Source organism: Trichophyton benhamiae, assembly GCF_000151125.1.
Source record: "Trichophyton benhamiae CBS 112371 chromosome Unknown contig00070.0, whole genome shotgun sequence".
Taxonomy (NCBI): domain Eukaryota; kingdom Fungi; phylum Ascomycota; class Eurotiomycetes; order Onygenales; family Arthrodermataceae; genus Trichophyton; species Trichophyton benhamiae.
Window position 1 is genome coordinate 219,860 of NW_003315101.1, and position 27,257 is coordinate 247,116.

The 27,257-nt window shown below is 48.9% G+C and overlaps 8 protein-coding genes across 8 annotated transcripts; 3 read left to right on the top strand and 5 right to left on the bottom strand.

Annotated features, from left to right (window-relative positions):
* Positions 1–974: 974 nt before the first annotated feature.
* Positions 975–1,655, bottom strand: ARB_00274 (glutamine-serine-proline rich protein, putative; the record flags this gene model as incomplete). Its single annotated transcript, XM_003013410.1, has 3 exons — positions 975–1,162; positions 1,255–1,520; positions 1,606–1,655. 3 exons carry the CDS (start codon positions 1,653–1,655, stop codon positions 975–977), a joined length of 504 nt encoding a protein of 167 aa, XP_003013456.1.
* Positions 1,656–2,522: 867 nt separating this feature from the next.
* Positions 2,523–6,356, bottom strand: ARB_00275 (HMG-CoA reductase; the record flags this gene model as incomplete). The annotated part of the gene is made up of 3 exons (XM_003013411.1): positions 2,523–5,378; positions 5,552–5,908; positions 6,021–6,356. 3 exons carry the CDS (start codon positions 6,354–6,356, stop codon positions 2,523–2,525), a joined length of 3,549 nt encoding a protein of 1,182 aa, XP_003013457.1.
* A 513-nt stretch (positions 6,357–6,869) lies between these two features.
* Positions 6,870–7,238, top strand: ARB_00276 (uncharacterized protein; the record flags this gene model as incomplete). Its single annotated transcript, XM_003013412.1, has 1 exon — positions 6,870–7,238. The coding sequence occupies one exon, from the start codon at positions 6,870–6,872 to the stop codon at positions 7,236–7,238; it is 369 nt and encodes a 122-aa protein (XP_003013458.1).
* Positions 7,239–9,802: 2,564 nt separating this feature from the next.
* On the top strand, positions 9,803–11,840 carry ARB_00277 (uncharacterized protein; the record flags this gene model as incomplete). Its single annotated transcript, XM_003013413.1, has 3 exons — positions 9,803–9,976; positions 10,140–10,198; positions 10,289–11,840. The coding sequence occupies 3 exons, from the start codon at positions 9,803–9,805 to the stop codon at positions 11,838–11,840; spliced, it is 1,785 nt and encodes a 594-aa protein (XP_003013459.1).
* A 665-nt stretch (positions 11,841–12,505) lies between these two features.
* Positions 12,506–13,363, bottom strand: ARB_00278 (uncharacterized protein; the record flags this gene model as incomplete). Its single annotated transcript, XM_003013414.1, has 1 exon — positions 12,506–13,363. The coding sequence occupies one exon, from the start codon at positions 13,361–13,363 to the stop codon at positions 12,506–12,508; it is 858 nt and encodes a 285-aa protein (XP_003013460.1).
* Positions 13,364–16,884: 3,521 nt separating this feature from the next.
* On the top strand, positions 16,885–18,048 carry ARB_00279 (high osmolarity glycerol pathway protein Nbp2, putative; the record flags this gene model as incomplete). Its single annotated transcript, XM_003013415.1, has 1 exon — positions 16,885–18,048. One exon carries the CDS (start codon positions 16,885–16,887, stop codon positions 18,046–18,048), a length of 1,164 nt encoding a protein of 387 aa, XP_003013461.1.
* An 886-nt stretch (positions 18,049–18,934) lies between these two features.
* ARB_00280 (uncharacterized protein) lies at positions 18,935–20,137 on the bottom strand (the record flags this gene model as incomplete). The annotated part of the gene is made up of 1 exon (XM_003013416.1): positions 18,935–20,137. One exon carries the CDS (start codon positions 20,135–20,137, stop codon positions 18,935–18,937), a length of 1,203 nt encoding a protein of 400 aa, XP_003013462.1.
* Positions 20,138–21,772: 1,635 nt separating this feature from the next.
* Positions 21,773–27,220, bottom strand: ARB_00281 (uncharacterized protein; the record flags this gene model as incomplete). Its single annotated transcript, XM_003013417.1, has 3 exons — positions 21,773–22,662; positions 22,724–23,002; positions 23,059–27,220. 3 exons carry the CDS (start codon positions 27,218–27,220, stop codon positions 21,773–21,775), a joined length of 5,331 nt encoding a protein of 1,776 aa, XP_003013463.1.
* Between the last annotated feature and the right edge of the window lie 37 nt (positions 27,221–27,257).

A 27,257-nucleotide genomic window follows, 5' to 3' on the forward strand; every position in this document is an offset into this window, starting at 1 on the left:
TCCAGGATGCGTTTGTGAGAAGATTCTCCCGCATCATGAAACTTGGAGACGAAGGGCATGCCACAGCGGCTTATCAACTTGCAGTCAACCACTCTATGTACCTCGAACCTTGCCTGATATGATGCCTCCTCCGTCAGGCCGTGAGCCCCTGCAACGGAGGATTATTATTTTTTTTACCTCAAAGCAAGCTCTGGTTCTTGTTTTACCTTTGTCTCGGACCAACGGGAGCGGGAAGAACTGAAAGGCTGAAGGCGGCCGTCGTCGGTGCTGGTAAAGGGCAAGGAGCCTTATAACTGAATACTCCGTACCGCGAATGGCCCTCCACCAAAAAGGCTGGGCCATTTATTCAATTGCTCCATTTACTGTCAGTTCCTTACCAGGCTACTCCGTACGAATATGAATATCTGCCTACGGAATGAATGCCCTGTCCAGAGTGTTTGGTGACTTTCCCACACTGTTCACCGTAATTTCCACTGGCCCACAAGGTTTAACTAACTAGCAAACTGTGGCTTAGACAGATGCGATTTGTCTCCAGAGGACTCGTATGCATTGCATCGTTGTCCAGTTGATGAAGTGCCGAACCTGTCAACATACTGCTCAAGATAGTGCTGGACCAAAAGAGTTGTTCCATAATATCACAGAGGCATCACAGTAAAAATTCACCAGATGTACGGCGGAATAGCTACCAAACAGAGTACGGAGTACATGATCAGAATAAGGTCAAGCGAGAGCTGGAGACGGGCCTTCCCGCAAAAGGGGCTTCTGCCCTGTGGCTGAGAAGAAAAAAAAATGGAGACTTGGTGGAAAACCGATTGGCCGTTGGGACCATGTCGACTTCACAGTTAAACACCACGCGACACAAGCGAAGAGAAGTCGGTACTTTGATGGCAGAGGTTTGCTCCAGGAAGCTGGGAGATGTATTTTTTGCTATTTAAAAAAAGGGCTAAAGCTGATTGATCAATCTGGGAAACAGTTTATTGCAATTCAAAGCAGCCGTTGTTGTTGGCGATACGCTCGGCTAGGTTAACGTCTCTGGCAACCTGGTCGCCGCCGGAAGTGGTCAATGTCGCTCGCAGAATTGGCAGGTTAATTGCCTCGTCGAACTGGAGCCAGATGTTGGAAGCACTGTTGGAGAAGTCTCTTTCTCCCCAGGAGAAATTGCCTGTCAAAAGTCCAACCGTCAGTCAGTCGGCCAGCCAGCTAGGACACGGCATTGAATATGTTCCGGGACAAGAGCATGACCAAGGGACATACCGTTGAAGTTCCCGAGGACGCTGTTGAGGTCAAGACGGGCAGTGACATAGTCACCATTATCGTTCCGAAGCTCGGCGACGAGGAAGTACTCGTCTTCGATGCGGACTTCTCGAGCGCTCTCGTGGAAGCTCATGGTGGCAGTTGGTGGTGGTAGTTGGTAAAAGGAGGTGTTTGCTGTGATAGAGAGGATGTTCTGTGTGGGCAGGATAAGGAGAACGAGTAGTAGAGGACGGGGGAAGGGACATCCCTTAAATACTTCTGCCTCTCTATGGAATGGATCCTTATCATTATTGACATTATTTTAGCCTGCACTTGTTCACGACATGATTCACTTTGAGTGATTAACCACACCTCTGCACTACACAACCCCGCCGCTCGAAGGCACCCACAGAGGGTCTCATGGTTGCATTGGTGGATCAGAGAGAGATAGAAGCGACGTGGCCAGCTGAGACTTGGGCATGGAAAGGGGCCCTGCCTTCGGTGTGGCAGTCCGGGATCCATGTGGATCGATTCTATGACAATCGTGAGCGGATGGTAGGAGAAGCTGCGGACATACCCAAGTCCGCAACGGCTGCACAAAGCATGAGATACATACTTATTGCATGTAGACCAATAAGGAGCTGCATAATACCATGCCGGCTCGCTAACAGTAACGCCTTTTAGAGTGGCAGGGCGGGGGAATGTGGCTTGCCTCCGTTTATAAGGCGACAGTCACGAATACCAGACCTTTATCCAAGAAGCGTATCATTAGAACTGCCTAGTTATCTGTTTCGTAGATGGAGATGCTGCAATAAAAAATAATGTATGAAAGCCCGAGGGGTTGTCTCGGGCATGAAAAGGTTGGTTCCATTTCTACCGTGAAGAAGTCTACGGAGGAAGAGGGTAAACGGTATAGAAGGGCAGTCCGAAGATGCAGTTACCCCATGCAACAGACAGAAATGAATCACAAACAACTCATTCAGGCTGAAAGTCCGAAATCGAAGTCGAAACTCAAAGGCCTGCAAAATGACGCTGTCTTCCATCAGCCGAACAGGGGTAGGGAAAGACAGGTTCATAAAGAGCAAAACAAGGCAGCAGAAAAACATACAGGGAGTAAAGGTAAAAAAGAAAGAAAACAAAAAAAAATCAAAACGTTTTATCATGGGCAGGAGTAAAACTAAAGGAAATTGTAAGTGATGCGAAATTAAATAGAATAGGTGGCATTATATCCTCACACCAGGCGATGGGGTTCTTCTTTTTTTTAAGTTGCGGCAGGTTAGTTAAGAATATCATTTTTGATCGCTCACAGCCGTCATGGCAAGGTTGTTCGCAGACTTTGCTGCGCCAACGGCAGCTGAGACGGGGGTTACCGACCGAGTTGGTGGAGCGGTGGGAGATGTTGATGACGCTGGTGCTGCAGGTGCTGCGCTTCGGTTGTGGGCCATGTGAGCGCGGACAAGGTGGCCGGCTGCCAGGGCGGCGCAGAGACTGAGCTCACCGGCAAGGACGGCGGCGGCCACGATGCGTGCGAGACGGCGGGAGTTGTCGCCTGGGTTGGTTGGGTGTGCACCACGGACTCCGAGGAGGTCGAGCATGGCTCCTTGTCCCTCGAGAATGGTGCCACCGCCGATAGTGCCGACTTCTATGGATGGCATGGAGACGCTGATGTGCAGGTTACCACCCACGCTGAAAAGAAGGTTAGTGATCGCGAAAAGGCGCCACGAAGGATGCAAAGGGATGGGAGATACATACTTCTTCATGATGGTGATGCAATTGCTGCTCTCGACGTTCTGGGCAGGGTCCTGGCCGGTGGCTAGGAAGAGGGCAGTGACGATGTTGGATGCATGGGCGTTGAATCCTCCAAGGGCACCAGCCATGGCACTTCCAATCAGGTTCTTGGAGATATTAAGCTCGACCATAGAGTCGACGTCACTCTTGAGAACGGACTTGACAACGTTCGCTGGGATAATGGCCTCGGCTACGACGGATTTTCCTCGGCCATCAATCCAGTTAACGGCAGCAGCCTTCTTGTCAGTGCAGAAGTTACCAGAGACAGAGATGGTCTGCATATCCTCGAATCCAGCCTCGTTGGCCATTACGGACAGCGCCTTCTCGACACCCTTGGAGATCATGTTCATACCCATGGCGTCGCCAGTGGTGGTCTTGAATCGAATGTAGAGGTTAGTTCCGGCCAGAGTTGTCTTCATAGTCTGAAGTCTGGCAAAACGACTGGTAGAGTTAAACGCGGCTTTCATTATGGACTGGCCCTCTTCAGAGTCAAGCCACAGTTTGGCCTCACCAGCACGAGAGACGCTGCTAAAGCTCACGCAGGGGCCTCGAGTCATGCCATCAGCGGTCAAGACAGTAGTAGCACCGCCACCGGCATTGATAGCCTTGCAGCCTCTGCTAGTACTAGCAACAAGGACACCTTCAGTGGTAGCCATGGGGATAAACAAGCTCTGTCCATCAATGACCAGAGGCCCAGCAACACCCAGAGGAAGCGGAAGGAAACCGATGACATTCTCGCAACAGGCACCGTGAACTAGAGTATAGTTCATCCCCTCGTATGGCAGTTTAGAGTTTTCGACGGAGGCACTGGTGGCGGAAGTAACAGGGTTTCTTGCAACAACAGCTCGTCTAAGCTTGACCGCCCTGGTAAACGCTTGCAAGCGAGTGATACTCTCGTGCTCCATGGTTTTCTCAAGGGCATAGCCAGGAATCTTACCACGAAGAGAGAGCTCAATGAGCTCTTCGTCGTCAAGCGAGGTGACAAGCTTGTCTTTGAGCATCTGCTCACACTCTTCAAGAGTTCTTGGGGTGCCGTCTTCCTTGATGATGGGCTTGCGCTCAACCTTCACGGGTGCAGGAGCCGGTGTAGGAGACTCGGATGGGGTCGAGGAAGTTGAGGTCTGTTCTTCCTTGATGCTCCAGCGAGCAGCGTTGAAGAGATAACCGTTGAGAATCAAACTCAAGATAAGAGCTGCGATTATCCATTTGCTGATGATTGGGTCATCGAGGGACCTCAGGATACTTTCCAGAACTCGGCCGCCTACAACGTCGAGGACAGGGTTGTAGTCGGTGTCGAGCAGGCGGTCAACATTGGGGTTAGCATTGCCATAGTATGCAGAAGGGTATTCGAGTTGGTATTTCATCGGTGGAAGAACGGTGACCAAAGTTTCGACCTGCTGACTCTTTGCACTAACGTAGATGACATCCAATCCATTCTCGGCAACCTTGAAGGGGTCGATTGGGACAGGAGAGAGAACGTTGGACACCTTGGATAGAACAGGCATCAACAAGCCATCTTGGCGGTTGCGGAAGGGGATGGTGGCCAAGTTGAGCAGGTTGATCAAAACGAAGCCTCCAACCATGAGGAACTTAAATTTGGGGATGCTGCTTGCTCGGACCTTCTGGCCAAAAATGCTAGTGGCTCCGCTGGTCTTCGAGTTACCTCCCTTCCCGTCAAAGTTCATCTGAGGCCAGTCACTGGTGGAGGCGACCTTCTCGGCGACTCGATGGGTGATACCTTCTTCCTCGAGGGTCTTGCGGATGTCGATATGCCGCTTGATGCGGTTGATTTCAAGTTTGATGCATAGGATGGTGGTGTAGAAGGTGAAGAGCAGGAGACAGTCGAAGAACAAGATCCATGCAGCGAGGAAGCAGAACTGTCGCAGACCACCCTGGATGCCCGAGGCAGCACCAGCAACAAGAATGGCAATTTCAATCAGGTAGTCTCGAACGATGCCAAATCCAGTGGCTTCAACTGCCTGCTGGATAGCGTCTTGGATAGAGCGTACCGGTGTAGCAGGCTTGGCAGCGGAACCGTTGGGCGTTGCAGGGTTTGCTCCCGGTTGCGGGCGGCTGCGTTCGAGCACGGCCTTGGTGAGAATGATGGGCTTTTCAAACCCGACAGTGACAACTAGGAAAGGAAGTCCTTCGGAAAGCAAGACCATATTAATGGGCACGCCGAGGGCGGTGGTAACGAGCAGGCCGAAGAGGAATGCAAACCCTCCAGAGATGAGGACGGTAGCAGCCAGCCAAGATTTAGATCCAAGACGACGTAGGGATAGGAACAGCGATACGAAGGTTAAATGCATGGAAAGATAACCCAATGCCATGATAATGATATCGATAGTCTCCGCGTGCTAATAATATCATGTCAGTCCCCTGTAATGTATGACTTGAATATAGAGATACTAAAAAGTAGGAAAAAAAAAAAAAAAAAAAAAAAAAAAAAAAAAAAAAAAAAAAAAAAAAAAAAAAAAAAAAAAAAAGGGAAAAGAAAAGAAAAGAAAAGCAAAAAGAGGAAGAGAAATACCTTGATCAGGTCCACGAAGGAGTTCCATCCATCAGAGAACCAATTGCGCATGGCAACATGAGACCCGGAGACCGAGCTGCGCGCAGCCTTCATGATCCATTTCTTCTGCTCAATGCCTTCGGGGTCATTGACAGAGTCAGGGATCTCCTGCACGGATCTGAGGAAGTAAGGTATTTCATCGAACGGCAGCGAGTAGGCCAAGTGTGTATCTTGTGAAATGGGCGAGAGAACATTGGGGGTATACGGGATGAGTTTGGCAGAGCTGTTGGCCGGCAGCGGCACATTCTCTGCAAGGGGAGGAGACTGGGGTGACCCAGAGGATGAATAGGGGAACACAAAGGTTGCAATGGCAAGATGCTGTGACACCTAGCAGCCGCCCCAGTCAGCATATAGTCAACCAGATGAGAGAAGCAAATAGAATAGAACAGGCAGGAGATAGCAAGAGAACTGGAGGGAGGGAGAGAGGTACCTTTTTGGGATCAACCTGAGCTGAATTGTCGACCTGCCATCTCCACTGCGTATCCTGGCCCAGATGTAGATTCCTGCCTCCGCCCACGATCGACGCTACATCGACCTGGCCGGCGCCGGCCTCTTTGCTCGACTCGACCAGGCTGCCGTCCAGGAGACCGACGTAGGTGGTGCTCGCAAGCAGGGCAATGGCAACGATCGTGTGTATAGGGTGTCTGCAGGCCCTCAGCGAGACCGACTGCAGCGCTCCCGTCACCTGCCGACTGAGCCATCCAGGCTCTCCAGCATCGTCCGCGTCCCCACGAAACTGGCGAGGAATAAGCGAAGATCCCCTCATGGCTGCTGAAAAACTCCCTTCTGGCTCAATGGCTCATGCGCATAACCCGCCGTCTGTCTCTCTGTCTGTCTGTCTGTCTGTCTGCCTTTCGCTTTCTCGTTCTCGGTCTCGTCTCGATCCGTTCGTGCGTGCGTTGAAGCTGCGAATTGAGGCCGGCGGAAGCGACCAGGGCCGGAATATTTGCTAATTTAAAGGGAGACAAACGGCATCAAACTAAAAAAAAAAAAAAAAAAATTCCACGAGGAGCTTCAGCGAGACTAGAGATGTCCTTTTTCTTCACGCAGGGTCGAAGCGGTCAGCCAGGCCACAGAGTCAAGCTGTATTATTAACGAATAAAAAAGGAACCACTCACCCTCGAGTTCGATTATTATTATCAGGGGAGGCGGCCCAGCGTCAAAACTGCTGCGGCTGCGAAGGGGAGATGACGGTGCCAGGGGTGGCTGATACTGCGACGGGGCGGGCGAGCGGCTTTTCAACAAGCTGCCAGCTCTCTCTCCACACGCAAAGAGAGGGATGTCGTCAAGAAGAGGAGAAACCAGGCCGCGAGGAAACCTGATGCTGCTGGTTATGATGGAGCTGAGCTGGGCTATGCTCTGCCACCCAACCCTGTGGAGAATCTTATTTTTTTCCTCCTGGGCTTGTTTGTCTGACGGCGGATCGGCCAGACAGACTGCAGGAGACGAGGAAGTAGAAGAAGAAGAAGAAGAAGAAAAGAAAAAGGTCCTTGGTCAAGAATCCCTACAGAAAAGCCCTTCTTACAGGGGTTGCTGCCCGAAGCATTTATATTTATATACAGAGCGACCACCACGGCCAGCAGGGGAGGCATTATTTAAAATAATATATCGCCGAGCAGCGAACTACTTAAAGGGCACGCCCAGCTAATGAATGGCTTCCTCCGCCCGCCATCGTTCTCGATAGCTGGCCATATTTCCCCCCCTCGTCCTCCTCCCATCCCTTTTCTTTTCTTTTCTTTTACTTCTCCTTTTCTTCTTCTTCGTCTTCGTGTTTTTTTTTTTTTTTTCTCTCACCAAAAAGTTTTTTCTTCCCCAAAAATTTGGACGCCACACAAACCACGTGACCTCATCATCGGCGGGTTTTTGGCAGCTCAAAAACGAGCAAAAAGGACGGCGGCGGCGGCGGCGGCAGGCAGGTAGGTAGGCAGGTAGGTAGGACTAGGTGGTGCATCGTGTGTTGTATGTAATATACTAAGTATACGGAGTGCAGGGTTGAGGATGACAGGAGGGACAGGGCAAGGCTAGGCCGGGTGTGTTGCATCGACGGCGGCCGCGGCTGTCGGCGATGACGGTGGTCGGCGGACAGAGGAACGACGACGCCAGGCTGGATGCATATTCGCTGGGTGCATACTCCATAATATTTGCTGGGCTGGCCTGAAGACGGCGACCTCTGCGATCCCTACAAGTTACGACGGCCGGGAAGGGTAAAGAGCCCAAGATGAAGACTGGCTCTTTGTCTAGCCGCCGCCGCCCGTCCGCTTCAGGTTGGCGCCGCTGGTGGTTCTATTGTTCCACATTGTTCCCTCGTAGCCGTTCTGCTTGTTCAAAGTACTCCCTATGTAGCCCGCTAGCTAGCTATTCATTCATTCACCATTGTTGTTAGATAGCGAGAGACGCCGTTAGCGTCCTACCCCGCATCGAGTAGTCGATCTGTACATTCACATCTAGCCTGCCAGCCTGGCCGGGATATGCATGCAGCAGCCCGCGGCACGACGGGGCAAACACTCTGGTTAGCTGGCGTCGTTTTATTTTTATTTTATTTTATTTTATTTTATTTTGGGCTTGCTTGGACTACGAAGACAAGACGAAGGAAGAAAGCAATTAGGAGGGAAGGGAGAGAGCTGCTGATTCATAAGCGGAAGGGTTGACATTTCAGTGGCATCACGTGAGTAGTTCTGTGTATTAGATAAGACGGAATAGACCAGCCAACCAATAGAAGCACGAGAGCCATAAGGAAGCCCGCTATAGTCAAACTTAGCAGGTCAGGACAAACAGTGAGAAGAAGCATTGAACAGAGCAGAAGAATGCTTTCGAGAGGTGAAATACTTCATGCTGGCTCCAATATTAAAGGGATGCCATACCGCTACTAGCTCTCATACCTTGAGATTGACCGGTCAGTGCTGAATATTGAGTCTGGACACCTCATGCATGATCCTGCATAGGGAGCTGCCTGAAAGCAGGCCGGAGTAGAATAGCTTACAGCTAGCTATGCTCCGGCCAATCCTCAGCACATCATCCGCCACTACCCGGCACAACGTAACACGACGTAAGCCAGCCATGACATGAGCTCTTCCTCAGACCATCCTCGGCGTCCGTCTCTTCAATCTGACGGCCTCACCTCGCCGCCGCGCAATTACAGTTGATAGATATCTTGGAACATGATATCATCGACAGAGCTTTAAAAATGCTTAGCTTGGGATCGCAGACTGTGATTCGTAGAGTCTCCTAGAATTCCATGAAGTCTGTCAGGGAAAAAGGTAGGTGTGTCGTAACGGAGTTAACTGCAATGACGACGACTATTCAGAGCTTCAACATGCTTCATCGATAAGACGCGTAGTTACCGGGAAACTGCTGTTGTGCGGAGTTTTGTTTCAAGCAAGCCCACCTTCCCACGACTCGTGGATGGTCTCCAACTCTAGATCAGCTCGCTTGCTATCATGGTCCATAATACAGGTGTATTTTCCACGGTAGCCTGTGCTATATAGGTTAAATTAAGCATAATCTGACATAGAAGACTGTGCCTGGCGTTGCAATAGTACACTCAGCTCATCACCGCCATAATACTTGTCGTCACTCTAGTCATCTCAAGGGACGTACGGAGTAACAATCGAACAATAAAAAAAAGGATTTTATCGGTGTTCCATCACAAGACAGAGAACATTTGAGCAGAATGTTTCATGAAAGGGTCCCCGGCTTTGCTGTTTCTTTACGCGCCGGTCTTGCCTACCGACCCTTGACGGCGCGTAGCTGCTTCCAGCGTTCGCCTTTCTTTCTCTATGCATCTTCTCGTATCTTCCATCTTCGCTCTTCCGTCTTCCACCTGCTCGACCCGAAGTATTTCTGAATGCAATACTTCGTCATACTGTTCTGTCATTCCCACGCTGCGGCAAAAGCCATCAGTCAACGCCGTCATAGTAACGACGAGTTCAACCGTAGGCGCCTTCGGTGGTTGTAATAAGGTTAAAGTACGGGAAGAGGCGCAACGTCGAGAGCCAACCAGACGCCGCGCCAAGCCAGATCCTGCGACTTCAACTCCTAGTTTCGAAACTTCACTATCGACACCGTCAAGCGCCCGGACTGCTTGATGCACCAGACAACCCCGGCCTTCCTGTCTCCAGACATCTCTTCCTGCTCAGGCCGGGCCAATAATTGGCCTCAGCTTGGACTGTTATACCCCCCGCGGCAGATGAACGTCATGGTTTGCAGGCCAGGATGTTTCTGCGTTCTAGGTTCAATGCATTATTCTGGTCCGAGTTTTCAACGGCTGAGCCATGGGTTGAAACATTGCAGTGGGAAGGTTACCAGGTAACATGTCAGGCAAAAGAGCGCCCTTCTCTGGTTGATTGGCTGCCATTAGCTCAGTGGAATGAGCAGGATCTCATGGGGGTTAATTGTAACCCCGTCTGCTCCTACTCTTCAGTATACCCATGTCACTGTCTATAAATATATACAAAATACGTACATATATATAGGGTGGCAGTGACAACTTGTTCTATCTTCACGTTTACAGGATAACTATTATACTTATTTTCCTATTCATATTTCTTAGTGTTGCTGGCCAATACTTTCTTTCCATTCACACTTGACTATTGATACCCATACTCTTGTGTTCTTTCTATATATTAGTTTTACTTGCCTATACTAAAGATTTCTTTCCTTATCTTTTCAACCCTCTTGCTGATCCAGACCTTGCCACAGCATTCCTTCCCTTGGTTCATACGACTACTGCTGCGTGCTTGCCCAAAGAACCTTACGGACTGTTGTTACCTCACAACTGCCACATCCAAACCACGGATTCGATATCAGCGTCGCCATCACTATACAGGCGCTCCTTCCTACCGCATCATCAGTTTTGACGTCATCGACTTCATCTATCACTGATTCTGTTCGGTTCCCCTCTATCGAACTTGCCATCATAGACATAATCGAAAACACTGGGATCGCTCTTACCCATAACCATTCGCCACCCAGGATCGTCTATAAATATCTCCTCAACCCCCATCTTCTTCCTCTTCCTTTTCTCTTCCTTTCATATCACAGATTCTCTTCTACTCTACTACAGACATATTCGCAAACATCCCTTTTCCTTGCGAACCGCACTTCAAACTCGAACAACTATTCCACTTTATCTTTCCCATCTTCTTTCCTCTTCCTCAAGGGTTATTACTCCACCAAACCCTTGATCATGGCACCCAGAATTCTATCAACTCTCCTCTACCTACTCTCTATTGCCTCCATGGCAAATTCTCACAGCTGGGTAGAGGAGCTGGATGTCGTTGCCAGTAACGGGTCCTTTACTGGCAAACCTGGCTACATCCGTGGCCATGTCTCTCGAACGGCCCAGGGATTTAACGACGACTTGATGACCAGTCGTCTCCCTCCGAACGGGCGGCCTGCAAATGTTGGGGTTACCCCCAGCGACCACATGTGCATGCCGTCCCAGCGGAATCAGCAGCAGACGGAGGGCTGGCCCCGACTAGAGGCAAAACCTGGCGACGTTGTCGCCCTTTTGTACCGGGAGAATGGGCATGTCACTTTACCAGATACCCAGCCCGGGAAACCTAAGAACCGCGGAACCGTCCATGTATACGGTACCAGCAACCCCCGTCCGGATGACAAGTTCCTAGACATCCACGGGGTATGGAACCAGGACGGAACAGGTGGCGATGGACGAGGCAAGCTTCTCTCACGCCAGAACTTCGACGACGGGCGCTGTTACCAAATCAACGGTGACAGAATTTCAATGGAACGGCAACAAAAGTATCCACACGTTCCTGACGAGTTTATGGGCGCAGACGTGGCATGCCAACACATCCTAAGGCTGCCCTCGGATGCCGTCCCTGGAAACGTCCTGTCGATGTACTTTGTGTGGGACTGGCCGACGGCCCCGGGGGTAGATCCCAACCTTCCCCATGGAAAGACAGAGATCTATACCTCGTGTATGGATATTGACATCGTTGCGTCCGGGAGTAAGATAGCCACAACTCCAACGGCGCACTTCATCGATGGTCAGCCACTGAACCGTGCTGCAGTTCCTTCACTGCTCACCAATCTCGACCAGCAAGTGGACAGTGGCCCTTCTGATGACGATGCTGTCTCTTCCACCTCGGTTCCACCGTCGCCGTCTGACGAGGATGCTCCTACCGAAGGTTCAATCGTTCCAATTCCAACACCCGCTCAACGTGATTGGAATTCCAGAGTCACTAGGCGTAGATCGCGCCGCAACCGCCGCGATCCCAACTTCTCCTAGGACTCCACCTTGGTAGTTACTTGTCCCTCGTTCCGTCGCTGAATCCGAGCCTCGACATCCGCGTGTTTTTTCTTTTCTTTTCTTTTCTTTTCTTTTTTGTATTTTCCAATTACGCAACTTAAGAAGACAAAATATACCTGGCCTTTGACGAGTCTTGACCTGTGGAATCTGTTTGTGATACCCACCGCGTGGAGCGGTGATTGATATGCAAGCATGGCGTTTGGGATGGGCGTTGTAGAGTGGCGTTTGTTATTGTTTACCATGTGTGTAGCATACATAGCAATTTAGTTAACTTGCTTGTGGAAGGAAGACTCCACCACTATCTACAGGTAGTCGCAATCGAACTTTTCTTTAATACATAACTAGTTCTGTCTTTATCTCGTCGCTTATAATTGAACTTAATTCTCCTCGAATCTCCTCCTGCCCCTAGTCAGGCAATTACCTAGATAGCTATTAATTCTCATAAACCCTTTATCTTCCATGGCTAGATCAATTTCCCACATTGGCCCTTTCCCATCGTCCATTTTTCCAAACCCAAAGGAATTTTCTAGTCATCCAAATCATTATCTCCACGCAATCCCTGCAACGGGGAATTTCAAGCATCTCTGCCTGTCCAGCTATCCCTGTTTCTTGCTTATTATCCGTTATTATCTTTTAGGTTTCATTTAAACGTTGGCCATCTTTATACCACCCAAGCTGAGTCTAGCAACGACGAAGAATAGAGTGCCAATAATGCAGTTCACTCCAGCAAATACCATCATATAGCGCAGAGACCCGCTGCTTGCTTCAATAATTTGGCCTCCGATAGGTGATCCGCTGAGTCCAGCCAATGATCCGATTGCAAATATCAGTCCCGTACGAGTGCCTATCTCTTTCATGGGAGACACTTGGGCCACGAGGGCAGGGGTGAGACCGACACCTGAGCCAGATGAAATTCCAAAGAATACTGCAAAGAGGATCATGGCTAAGTTGTTCGATGCGGTCATCCAAAGGCCGAGGATAAGAAGTGAGGTTATACTGCACATGATTATCATAATGTTATATCTACCAACCTTGTCAGCGATGACGTTGGGTGCTGTACGGCCAAGGATACTGCAGCCACGCGGATTAGTGATATTCATAATATGACCAGCAGAATAGAACGTGAATTCGTACCTCGCAGCGTTGAGGATTGGAACCATGTAGTTGGCCATATGTTGTGACATTCCGTTTTTGCGAGCGGCGACAACGATATAAGTTACAGGGAGAAACATGCCCCCTATATGTACGTTAGCTAATAAAGGAGTAAAAAGTGGGATGGAATAGTCAAACTCACAATAATAGAAGAAGACTGCGGCTGCGAGCGCTATAAAGGCTGGTTCTTTCATCGGTCGAGTCATTTCAGAAATATGCCAGCGTCGTTTGGATGGTGGTAAACGGGATTTGAGTGTGAAGTTGGTGAATAGAAGCAGGCATAGAATAAGTAATGCACAGGCACGCATGGTCCAATTGAAACCCCATTTAGGAATCAGGTGGATGACCATTATAGGAAATATTACACCTCCGAGAGAGGACCCTGCAACAACGGGGCCTAATGCGGCTGCTCGTCGTTTGTAGAACCAAGTAGATACCTAAAGCGAAGGATATGGCGTTAGAACAAAAGGGTAGCTTGATAGGGAGAGGTGAAAAAAAAAAAGGGAAAACCTACACAAGTGACAGAAGGGTAGAACACCATCGATGCCCCCAAAGCCGAACAGACAGCTTGGCTAAGCAACAAGCCGTAATAGGTATCCATGAAACTTGCAATAGTAAGGCCACCAACGTGGAGAGCAGTCCCAACCATAACCAGATAAGAATGGCCGAAGTTGTCAAAGATCCTGCCAAAAAATGGGCCGCAGAACAACATGAAGAAAACTGGGTTCAAGTTAATAAGGGTTACTCTTCTAAAATAGATTATTTGAGGGTAAGTGACCTTGGAGAGAAGATATCCATGCCACTTCTGATTCGGTGTATGCCTTCAGCTGGTGAGTATGATAGTAATTTTGGAATATTCCCACGCAGTTAACCCAGCCGAAGGATACAAACAGCGTGGCAGATGCACCGGCAACGGTTAACCACGCTGCTGTCCCCCCTTCTGGGTAGTCATTCTCGAGGTCATCCCATCGCCTGGTTTCGCTTATGGGGCTGGCCTTTTCGGGGTCGTTTTCCAAGTGCCTTTTCATATGGCCTGTATCCAGATTTCCGGACATTTTGTTGGACCTAAAGAAAGCTCAAAGGCTGAGCAGAATGTGAGAGGAGGATAATTAAAAATAGAATTTGTGACAGGTGTAAATTTGAAACATATGAGAGTTAGAAAGATCTAAGAAAGGGGATGGCAAGATAGAGGCTGTGGGTAATTAAGAAAACAGAAGAAGTAGAAGTTCAAGAAAGGACTTGAAATTTCAGAGCATTTATGCTAGAAGGACAATGGAAAGCACCCGCTTCACTAAATATCATTAAATAGGCAGCTCGGCAGGATCCGTCTAAATATCAATTAAGAAAGGGTTATGTAAAGTGAATGATGACTAGAACCTAGCCTTCCATGCACCTTGACGGCATAGGAAGGGCAGAATAAAGAAACAAGTGCAGTCACTTAAAGTTTATTATCATAATAGGTATATACTACTTGCTAAGTACAAGTAGTAAATATTGAAAGTACCATTGAAATAGCCCTCATATCTGTGAACAAACGGATAGTACTCCCCTATAAAGAAGCAATATGCCCTTGGAGTAAACAAACAAGAGTGGACAACTGGACTCAGCAGTAACTTAGGCAAGCTATTTATTATCAATCTAGATTAGCCTAGATCAGGCAAGATGAGCTTGGGATAACAAATTTACGTTTATCCAAGAGTGCAAATAGTAAGCCCTAGTTTATATGTAGAAACATATCACTAAGTAGCATTACCCCAGGGAATCATACAATATGATGTCCAATCCGATGGGTCGCAAAACCAATATGAGAAACAGGAGGGAGGAGTCACTTCCGTCCCTTTCCCCACTATGATCAGGGTTGGTATATATATCAGGGTGTAGATCTCTCGATTGGGAGGGCCGATTTGGTAAAGCTTGACTGGGGAGGCTTTTAATTTCCAGGAGATAGGACATGTCGTCATCGGCGTCATAAGGAGTTGGCTGTGTTGGATGGTATCAAGGAATCAAAGAAAAAAAAAAAAAAAGGTAGCTCGTCAAGGCAGAAAACAAGTTGATTTTGCAGCAATTAGGACGACTAGGCGTCTTCGCAGCTCTGTCGGGACGCGCAAACGAGCGGCTCAGGGGCGCGGGGCCGCCTGCAACAGCTCGGGGATCCTTAGACCGGCCTCGTAGGCCAGCTGAGTGGCCGTTCCGGCCCTGCTGCTTCTTCACCCATCTCGTCTCTCCCGCCAGCTTCCCCTGGGACTCCTGCACACGCAGTACAGAGTACGCAGCACTACTTACTACTAGTCACTGGCTTGGTCGACGAAGCGACGTCGCGATAACTATTTGAGAAATTAAAAGGAACAAATTTAAGCATACGGTCATGTGACCACGAGCCTCCTTTTATTCCTTCTGCTCGACGTCAGTTTCAACTTCAACCACCAACACTGCACGTCTTCGCGGCTCTCTGGACTGTTGCCGCTGATATCCATCTGCACTGTCGCCTCGTGTGGTCTCCTGCCTCTTTTCTCTTGCTGCCAGGCTGCTCTACCATGAAATCTGTCACCAGCCTGCCCATGGAACAGTGAAAAGTCGCCTTGAAACGGTTTCGAGTTGGCTCTATAAATAGCCCTGCCTATCACCTTGCTTCCCTGGCAGAGTTTTCTTTTTCTTCCTTGCCTTCTCCAAGCCCCTGGTCCACCCCGAAATCCTGTGGGACGCTTGTGGAATTTCGGCCTAGCTGTTGTTTGGCCAATTTCGACCCTGGTGTGTTTCATCATAACTCAACCATACCAATTCTGGTACCTTCCCACGTCGATTTTCCATCGTCTGCCAAACACAGCCAGCACCGCCAGCCCTCCAGAGAGACAGCCTCGCTCCCACCCTCAGGACACAGATCAAGAGCTTCTCCTTAAACCAGACGTGTCAAACTCCTTGCATATGCGTGTGCTGGTGGCCACATTTCCGTCCTGAGGCTTCTGACCGAGCTGAAAGGTCACAGATACGCAAACGACTCGAGCGGCACACCGGCGGCTAATTCTGCTGCGACCGCGGGCCCAGAGGCATTTTTACCTCCTGCCTTCGTATCATCATAACAAACAGCATGTTCTGATATGCTGGACAGCTGATTTTATTGCCTGGGACTGCTTCTTACCTGTGCCTGAGGAAGAACAGTCGCATCTGTGTCTTCCCCCGCCTTTATCGAGATCTAGTCGTGGACAAGCCCCTCTGACTTCGCGACTTACTCTGCCCACTGAACCAGCTAGCTGGCTTGCCCACCAACTCCGTTTTCGCCGACCTTTTTCAACTGCAGCCCCTTTGATTCAGTGGGATTTGCACAGAGTCGAGCCACCAAAGTGTCCGACTATAGCTTCGCGCCTGCCTGCGCCTAATTTTCTGTCATACCAGCTCAGAATCGTCATAGTGGTGGCATCATTGGCTTGAGTGTTCACACAAAAAACCGCTAAAGATGGCGACTGCGATGGCATCGTCACAGTCGCCGCCTCAGTTCGATGCGTCCGCTCCTTCACCGATCTCATCGCGGGCCTCTCTACCTCCCTCTACCATTAAGCGGACGAGCCTCCAAAGACCTTCGTCGTACCCAAAAAACCGACTATCCGTCCACTCCAACAAGTCAAACTCGCAAAACCGTTCACGCCCAACCTCTGCCACTTCCAATACCTTTTCTGTTTATCAGTCAAGCCTGCCTTACGCTTTGGTTCGGGATTTTGCCTATCCTCCGAGTCACCCTCTTCATTATGGTGCACCTCCCAAAGATTCGGGCATTTCGACACCAGTCCACGAATCTCGGAGGATTTCAGATGCGCCCCTATCTTCACTGGACGCCACCCGCGCTCACTGGCCCGCCCCAAACTGGGACCCAGGTACCATGTACAGCCAGCAACAACTACCTCCGATAGCATATGGCGATGGGCCTCCGTATAGTGAAGACGAAGATTTACATAGCCCCGTCGTCACCACCTCACGGCATCGAAAGTATAAGTCCGGCCACTCTAGTGAGAGCAGACCTGGCTCACGCCGACGCAAAGGGTCGGGTTTCGGTGACCCCGACAATAACGGTGATGCTGAGAAGGGTGTCTTGATTGGTGTTAACGGAGATGGAAGCGAGACATATTATGTTAGAGACGAAGATGCGGATGATGATGGACCAGGAGGCGAGTACGTGACCTACCCAGCAGGGGATGGCAGACGCTCATACCACCCGGGTTTTGGTGACCAAGGCGGGGCTGGAGGTGCCGGTTTAGGTAACTCCGCCCATAACCACGGAGCTTACGATAGAGATTTCGAGCTAGCCTCTGACGACGATATATCAGACGACGATGCGTGGAACGACCCTTCTAGATACTCGCGAGATTACCAATTTACAATTGTTTCTCCAGATGAGGAGATGCATGGTAAAGCTGTTGCTCTCTTCGATTTCACTCGCGAGCACGAAAACGAACTTCCTTTGAAAGAAGGCCAGGTAATTCTGGTTTCTTATCGCCATGGCCAGGGATGGCTCGTTGCTGAAGACCCGAGGACTGGAGAAAGTGGACTGGTTCCAGAGGAATTTGTACGCCTTGTCAGGGATATCGAAGGCGGATTGAATTCTCTCAATGGCGATTTGAATATGATCGACCCTAATACTGCCGGAAGTGAATCCGAACAAACACCGGTTGCCACCACTCTACCGGCCTCGCAATTGAACGATGCTCATATTAGTAGTGATACTGCCGATACGGATGCACAAGTCCACGCCCCGGTTGAAATCGATACGACTGATAGTGGAACACAAGAAGTGGATATACCAACTACACAAAGCAAAGAAACCGAAAAGGACAAAGCAAGAGAAAAGCATCCTCCGGTCGTGTCGACCTTTTCAACGAGCAGCAAAGACCTAAATCCCTACCCTTCACACCTACTTAGTGGTCATCAGCATAGCAGGTCCATGCCTCCCCCGATTGAACATTCAGAAGCTCAGTTGGCCCGTTCCAACTCTGGTGCAACAAAAAGAACCAAGAGTGTGTCTAAACGAGCCTCTGAGTCGGCCTAAGGACCTCGTTTCAAGGATTCTTGTGTTCTTGTCATGATTTTTTCTTTTCTTGTTTACCCTGGACGAATAAACGAGATACCTGGTGTGCATTATGAGAATGAGTTTCATCTTTTACCTTCACACTCCCTCCATATGCCTTCAAATCATGGAACGTGTTCTAGTCAACGTGATTCCACACCTGATCCTCACATAATATGCCCTTCAATTCTTTGTGAAAAACCCGAATACGCTGTCTGCGACGGTTCTAAGGTGGTTGATGTATGTGGGCACTTTTATCATCTCTTTCTTCAGCTCCGGCTCCTATGTTTGATTCTCTTTCCTAGCCCACATCATTATCCCGTTTAGGTTTTCTTGTCTTCATCATCTGCCTTTTTCTTTCTTTTTCTTTTCCTTATTTTAATGTTCATTTTTTTATTTCTCTTTTGCATGTTGGGTGTATATCCTCGCTTAAGACGTGCATAAAATTGTCTGGCAAGGCTAAAGGGGGATTGGTCAATACTATAAATGAATGAGTACAATATGCATACACGGTTGTTATAAGTATAGAATCGACTTAGTTCCAAGTGGGCGAAGCCCGATATAGACCTTAATACATCTCGAGGTAGCAAAATGGGACCAAGATATACATTTAGTTGGGTTTTTGGTTGCACTAGTTCATATCTGATCTTTATTGGAGGAATAATTACATGGGGACTGGAAGGAGGAAGAATCTGAGGGTAGTTAAATTGAGCCAGCAAAGGGGTCAAGTTAGCAACCAAGCCAACGACGAAGGTACAAACCAATTTTGAAGTACGTCAATATACCAGAAGACCAAGCTACGAGCAGATTCTCCCAAGAAACTTCTATCGTAGGTTTATTCAAAGAGCGTCTCGCGATGGAACGCGCTTTAGCCAAGAAGATCGTCCAGCGCACTTCCTCCGCTTGGCTTCTTCTGCTGTTGAGAGCTGGAAGTTCCACTAAAGGTTTGTGGAGAGCTACTTGAGCTAGGCGTTCCCCAGATGCCAGCACTTGCCTTCTCCTTAGCCATGCTTGCAAGGTTTGGGCCCTTGTTCTGAGTCTGTGTTGTTGATTTGATACCAGCGTTGGCACTAGCGGTAGACCATAGGCTCCCAAATGCATCACCGCCTGATTTGGAAGAAGCTGTAGTTTGAGATTTTGTGGTGGATTTATTGGACTCTGATGGCTTGGACTGAGGCGTGGGAATAGATGTGAAGTAGTTCGGCTGCGAAGCTTGGTAGGTGGTTGGCTTTGGTGGCTGGGACTGGGTAGTGGGTGAGAGTGGTCCCATGCTTGATCCTTGAGAGGTTGGGCCAGTAGCCGAGGGTGTTTGAGGATTGGATCGGAAGGCGGCTAAGCCGTTAAGGCTTGCATTCTGAGCAGCTGAAACGGGCTTTGGAGCAGCGAATTGGGTGGTTGGTGCGGATGGAGGAGCAATTGAGCCAAACTGTGACTGTAGGGTATTGGTGGCCGGCGTGGTAGGACTGGCGGACTGGAAGTCGTCAAATTCATCATCATCCATGCTCTGAGCTGCAAGCTCAGTTAGGCCACTCGAACCAACGGGTTTTGTGGTGGACGAGGCCTTTGCTGGAGGGGAGGAGACAGAGGGTGCCGCCACTGCTTCATCATCATCACCAAAAGAGACCAGATCAGGGGTTGGCGCCTTCGGAGGAGCAGGCTTGGATTCGGCTCGAGAGGTTGGCTCACTTCGTCGAGGGGCTGAATATCCGCTATTGTCACCTTCATCGTACTCCTCAAACCGGTTTGACCTCCGACTAGCATCCCGAAATTCGCTGGTGTTTCCGTTGAAGCCGCCTCCGTCGCCATATACTCCGCCGCTGAAGCCTCCGAAGTTCGCATCTTCGCTGCCAAATCCACCAAACCGGGAGCTGCCCCCTCCGCCAGAGAATCCGCCAACGTTTATTCCTCCTTCGAATCCGCCGAATTTGTTCCTATTAGCCTTTGCCTTTTTCCTTTCCGCACGAATCATATCAACATCGCCTAGCAACTTGGCAAGTTCTTGAGACCGGTTGCGGATGTTTATTCCTTGGTCTTTACCATTGGGGTCGATATAATGAAATTGGCGAAGCATTCGCAAAAGTGAAATGTGAGAGCGTGCATCATCGACAACCCTTTCCGAACCATTCTTGACTAGAAACTCAAGAAGTTGCAGAGACTAAACAATGTAAAGTGTTTTGTTAGACAACCTTCGAACAACTTATACAATGATAAGGGTGGGGTGTAAAGGCCCAATACCTTATATATCTGACGCCATTCTTCTGCAGATTTCTCCGTGAAACGTTTATAGATCATTGGCATTATCTCGTTAAGCAGTTGACTATATGAAAGTAAACGTTAGCCATTGACTTTTTCGAAGTTTGATACTGCCGATGGAACTGACTAGCTGTGTGTTCCGTTCGCAATCTCCTGCATAAGGGTCGAAGATGCACCCCAAGGCTCGTTGTTCGTAGCTTCCCGGACCTATAGATTCGAGTAAAATTAACCGTTAGCTACAGAGCTTGAGCAGTATATCATATGGCAGAGAAGGCGCCGACCTTTGCCTCCATCTCGGTGTAATTCATCATAGCTAGGCGGATCACAGAGTCAGTTAAATGAAATGACAATAGTTGATGGCTCAAGTACTGGCAAGCCTCATATACAGACTTATATTCCTGATCAAATCACGTACCATTTTGCACTTTGCGGACGCCTGCTTTGATATCATACAGACTCAGGTTGCTGACCTGGTCCTTCAACGAATTGAAGTCCATGACGAATAGCCTTTATCTGGACTCAAATACGGCTTCCAATAAAAAGAACCAAAAAATATTATAGATCAACTGCGCCGTATACTGTCTCTGGGCGTTTCTGCAGAGCGATCGGTCGAATGCGAAGTGTTGCTGCAAAGGGTGATCGTTGGTTTGATGGCGGAAAGCCGTAATAGACGGAGGATGCCCGAGGCTGTCGCTGTAATGAAGGGTGCAATCGCATAAAACACACTATGCCGGAGGATATTGACGGCGGAAGTGTTTCACTCCTCGAGTGGTTGATGTCGTTGGGCGACGATGCTGGCGTTGGTTGTTGTCAAGTTGAGTAGCGAAGGAGGTTTTAACTCGTTACTGGCCGCGTTCTTGGTGTTCGTCGATCACAACGTGACAAAACCGCAGCGCCCATTGAAAGTGGCCTCAGGGGTGGCGCCAACGAGAAACGCATCACAAACTGCTAACAAATATCAGCCTTGTACGATACATAAATCATATGGATTGTATAACTAGCTATCTACTGTTGGGACGAAGTATCTATTTCATACAGGTACCTACACAGAATAGAAACGTTGTGCCACCGGGACACATATCTCTGTTCAGGCAGCACAGAAAGGCAAGGCCAAAAAGCTAGCATACAGGAAACGAATGTCCAGTTCATAATCATGATACCTCGTAATGGGAACTAGATATATGCCGATGCAGGGAGTGATATCTTGGGTAATGTAAAACATCAGACAAAAGGAATAGATAAAAAAGAAAAACGTAAACAGCGACATCATTAAACCGCTATTCCAGCACCGTCACCATGGTATAGAAGCACCGAAACGAACAAAAACATAAATGAGGAATAAGGAAAAGAAGACATCAACAAAGGGGAGTTAAAAGGGTAGTAGTAAAGGGCGAGGAGAAGAAGAAAATAGGCACGAGGGAAACGATCAACCCAGGCCACTTGTGCCAGTGGCTTATTCGTTATAAAATTTCCTCATAATTAAATGCAGGAACAAATTAACGTTAACACGCAGCTGATCCTCAAACAAATCCATGAACTGTGTGTTGTTGAACTGGGCCTGCAGCAGATCATCCAGGGGAATCTGTGCATTTGCTCCGGGGACCATCATGTTGCCGCTGCTACCGTCAATCGTGAAGATACCCACTGCGTTGCTTGAAATTGTGAGATCGACACGGTCCCATTGACGTTCCGTGTAGCCTTTCCAGTGGACGAGAACTCCCTTATCTGCAAGGTTTCGGGCAGAGTATTTGTAGGAGCCAAACTTGAATACACGACCTGAACGTTGAAGCTCTCGCTCATGATCCCATTGTTTTGTAAATGGCATTAAGAATCGCTTCTTTCCTTTCTTGTTTTGCAGAGTGATCATGGCTTGTTCAATGTAATCGTTGTATGTCTTTAATTGCCCCTCAAGGTAGCTGGATTGGTCGTTCAGTCGATCCAACGTTAAGCGGACATTCTCAAGTTCTCGTTGTCGCTGGATTCTTCGTCGATGTTTTGTTCTAATATCGACAGCGATTTCGTTCAGCAGATCCTGGTACTGGTTATGTCGACTTATCCTTCCAGCCCTCTCAAGCTCAACGATATGCTGGAGAGCGGTCCGTTTCAGCTCGGTATAGGACATAGCACCAATATCAATTAATGTGTTTGTGTCAGAGTAGGCACCGCGTTTTCGGTCACCAGCCGACAACTCGTCGCGGACAAGATCTGCCCATCGTTCTTCATCCTCGATGCTGGGTGGTGTGACCAGGATTTCGAGCAGATTGGCCCCTGATTGAACACGAATAATGTATAGGATACACCGTTTGGTTTCAACAAGGAGCGCTTTGATTTCCGCATCTGGGTCTGTACCCCAAAAATTAGTATTGTTCCTGCAACGAGCTCCCAGGGAGTATGTTCCACTTACCCTCCATATTATGCAGCTTGGGAGTCAATGTAAGGCTAATTTCAGAGGAGCTGACGCTCATGAGTTCATTCTCGTTGCTTTTCACGCTTCCAAGATCGCGTATAACTTCTCGAAGGATATCTTCAGGGCTTGTACATATATACGGAGCCTCAGCTGCAATAAGTTGGTGGATCGAGAAAATGTCGGACATTTTGATATATAAGGTTGGCTTCGTTTTGGCATACAGGTCGTTGTACTCGTTAATATCGAAGAAAGTCTCCGCGTCTTGGACAGTGATAACTATGAATCGTGTTAGAAATTGGGAAGCTGAGGCATTAAAGGAAAGTTGTACTTACTGTTTCCCCATATACCTCCAAGTCTCTGTATTGATTCACTAATATAAGTGTTCAGGGGCTGCAGATAGACGTTTTCGGCACCGAAAAGCCTTCCAGACGCTGCCTGACCCATCACTTTGCCAATCTCTCCCAGATTTTTCTTTTGCTCTTGCGTCAAAGCACGTTCAACGACTCCTGACCTTTCCGGGTCCAAAAGGGCAGGTTGAAGGTAGCTTTTCCACACCCATTGTCCTACTAGTTGCAAGATGTATCCTCTATCTTCCTCCTCGTACTTATCTAGCAACTGTTCGTACATCTGCTGGGCAATGAACCGTATTCCAAATGGCAAACGATGTAACGAATCTTCCAAGAGAGCTAAAATTTGGTCGACAATATCACGAAGATCTTGGAGATGGCGGATGAAAGTTTCTCGTGTCTCTGGGTCTCTGATTGCCTCTTCTCTGGGGACGTCTGGTCTGCGCCGACTTCGTTTTCCTGTTCTCAATTCCTCGTTGTTGATAGCAGAACGGTAAATTTGCATAGGATCACTTTCTAAATCAAGATCGGCATTATCAATTATAGCCTCCTTGACTAGAGGGCCGAACAGATCCTTTGTAAATTTTCTATCTCGAGGCGTCTTGATGTACGCAGCCAACAACTTTGTCCAGAACGCGTTGCATCGAATGTAGTCCTGAAGTGAAGCCGAGTGGTCTATTTCCTCCTTCACTGAGCGTACAATAAGCTTGATCAAGTAGTATTCCTCACGTCTCTTTTGAGAGTAGCCAAACAGGCCCATGACAAGATGTTTTATCCTATCACAGTCGCGCTCGGAAACTGCCTGCTCTCGCAGTCGTCGAAATACTCTAGCAAGATATTGTGGTTGAGTCTGGAGAAGGAAAAAGAGCTCTTGATAATGCTCTAGCTTCCTTCTGGATGTCTTGTTGAGTGCTTTAAGATCAAACGGATCCTTGGAGGCAATATCGGAGTTCGACAAGACAGCGCCGACATGTCCACCGAAATGTTTCTGATGTTTAATCACCTCGTCCAGGGTGATTTTGTTCTTCACGAGCAGAGCAATTTTGATGTCTAATTGGGTTATATACTGATCTGCCATCTCATTCTGTCGTACTTGTTGAACGACTGTTTTTCTCAGTCTCTCGAATTCCAGCTCTTCATCAAAGTCAAAGTCACTATCATTCAACAAGTGCACAAAACCCTTTATCGTGCCGACGGGTGGGTTTTTGCCGCTTGTGAGGCTTTTGTATGCTTGTCCTTGTATCTTGCCTCTCACAAAGCTCTGGACTTTGACAACCTTCTCCATGTTTTCGCGATAGAACCGTTGCTTTTCCGCAAAGCGCTCACGAACCATACTTCCCCTGGCAAGGGATTGAAGTTCAAGAACTAAATCTTCCTCGGCTTCAAGTTCGCCTAATAGACAGTCCACATCGGCCCTGACTAGCATAGCCCGTGATACAGCTTGGAGATGGGTGACTTCATCCGTGAAGGTATCGAGTTCGGCTAACAGCCCACCAACGTCTATTCGCAACAAGGCTGCCCGCGCAAGCCCCTGTAAGCGACTTATTGTATGGTTCTCATCGAGTAAATTTTCCATATCTTTGTTTTGAGCTCGTCGTAGTAGAAATCCTCGGATGCTGCTTTGGAGTGAAGTAATGCTATCAGCACTGGCAAGAAGGGCGCACTTGCAAGCTTCGACATCAGCACGAAGTAGTTGCCCGCGGATGAAACCTTGAAGGCTGATAACTGATTCCTCATGGGTGCTGAATTCTTTATTCGTCTGTTCAATTTTCCTCCTGACAGCTATGGCCCGTGAAATTGACTGAAGGTCCACCCACTTGAGACTATATTTGGCTAACTGAGCCTTCTCCCCATTTATCCTGTTGCGCGACGCATTTGCACGAGCGATGGACTGGATGTTCAGCCATTCTGGAGTAAACTGGGCCAAGGTGGCCTTCTCATCTTCTACTCTATGACGAACAGCGATTGCCCGAGCCATTGATTGGAGGTTTAACCAACTAGGGGTAGATTTGGCTAACATGGCTTTATCCCTTTCGATCTTGCAACGGGAGGCATTCGCTCTAACTGCAGACTGGATATTTAACCAATTTTGGCTAAACATGGCCAGCGAAGCCTTTTGATCCTCTATCCTGCTCCGGGTAGCAATTGCACGAGCAATGGATTGTATGTTAGTGACAGCGGCTGCTTTTCGCTCCAGATATCCCCTGTCTATCTGAACGGAGCGCCGTAAGAGCATTCCTCTGATGGCAGACTGAAGCAAATGAACTGCTCCCTCGGCATCCTTGGTCTCCTCGTATCGATCATTCTCCAGTTTCCTTGCAAGAGCACCACGGATTGCTGCCTGGAAACTTTTGATACCATGTTCTTCTCTTCGCGCCAAGGTATGTATGTGCTGCACTTCAGCCTTTGCTTTTTTGGCTCGGACCAAACATTGGAATTGTAGGATATGCTCTTCTGCGGCTTTACACCAGTATTGATCGTTTTTCTGCCGCATCCGAACTACAAATCCTCGAGCGGCCGACTGCAGGTCTGTAGCAAATCTCTGCATACCCAACCGATAATCGGCTATCTGCCGGGCCCAGTCACCACGTATTCTAGACTGCAGATCTATTAACAAGTGTTCCTGGTCCCATAGTCCTTGCATCAAATCTCCCAGTCGCAACCTAAGGAGTGCTCCTCGAGCTTGTGATTGCAGGTCAGTCACGGAGTCTTCGTTTTCGTTCAGCTCCCTAGCTATTCTCTCCTCTTCTGTTTCAATAGGCTCGGGCTCAGGCTCTGGTTCGGGCTCTGGCTCGGCTCCAAACTTGGCTCCCATGCCAGAGAAGCTAGGCATAGTCACTCCTGCCTGATCAAGGCCGCGTTGTGTTTGTTCCAACTCATGGTGTTCGAACTCTAGTTGACCAACAAGATTGCCAATGCGAAAGTCGACAACGCCGTTCTTATACAAGAGCCAAGACAGCGCGTGGATGCAGTGGATAACCTTGGGAATGTTTTTCCTTTCATAAAGGTCTATCAGTTCGAATCTAAAAACTTCTGGGAGTTCGATTTCGTCCAAGAAGCGGAAAAAGAGCGCAATATTGTCGGAATGGCGGAATTGGAGTTTTGGGCTATAAAATATTCTAAGAGTGCGGTGTGGGTATAATGCTTGAACGAGCTCGGCCAAGGTGACACCATCACGGAGTGCCTCTTCCAGCTGGACAATAGGTGGAATGGGTTTCTGTATAACGTCCTCGATCCATTCTTTGGCCTCTCCGATGTGACATAGATACTCGTAGGCCTGGAGAAACCGACGTTGTTTATCCATCCAGTTCGTCGCGGTCCAGGCAGAGACACCGGCTGGTTTTGAAGTGGTAGCAGCTTTTGGCCCTCCACGGACTGAGTCCGCTCGTTTCAGTCGGCGGCGTCCCTGCAGGCCTACAACAGAGGGTGATGCTGTAGCTATGGCAAACTCATCACTGTCACTTTGTGCTATTTGGGAAAGCGTCCTTAGATGCCCTGTTCTAGACTTTTGGAACGTCTGGAGCTCCGGTGCAGTGAAAGAAGTCTGTAAAGATGGCGTTGCATGAGGAGTAGACTGCGTACGTGTATGGTGAGAACGGCGCATACTTTGAGTCCGCGGCTCGAGAGGCTCATCCTTTTCCTGAATCACCGGACTCATATGATCATATGACGGACTATTTAGCTGTTTCGAGAAAGGTGAAGTAAACTCGGGTGTTTGGCTGCGCACCGATTTTGAGTGAGGTGATGTAAACTCGGGCTGCGGAACGAGACCACCCATTGTCTGACTCCTCCCATGGCAGGAAGAAGATGTGGAAGGCCTCGATTTTGGCGGAGTACCGTTGGGAGCCTGTGGCAGAGGCCTCAAGGAACGACGTATATTTCCGTATGTCTCTCCAGCACTCATCTGTGTATCGAAGCTTCCCAGGCGTCCACGCTGTTCCGTCTTGCGCTCAAGTGTGTCCGGCATGAAGTCACTGGGCACGTGAGACGAGACGGTGCTTGTCCGACTGGGCACATATGAATTGGATGACATTGAGTAAAGCGAGGAGTTTGTTGAAGCAGTCGAGCCATGCCGTAGCGGACCGTGTGACGCCGGAGCCAGGTCGGATTGACCCCTTCTTCTTAGCGACGGAGGATTGGAAGACATCATTGACGGCAGGAGATGTGTGACGGCGCAGTGTTAT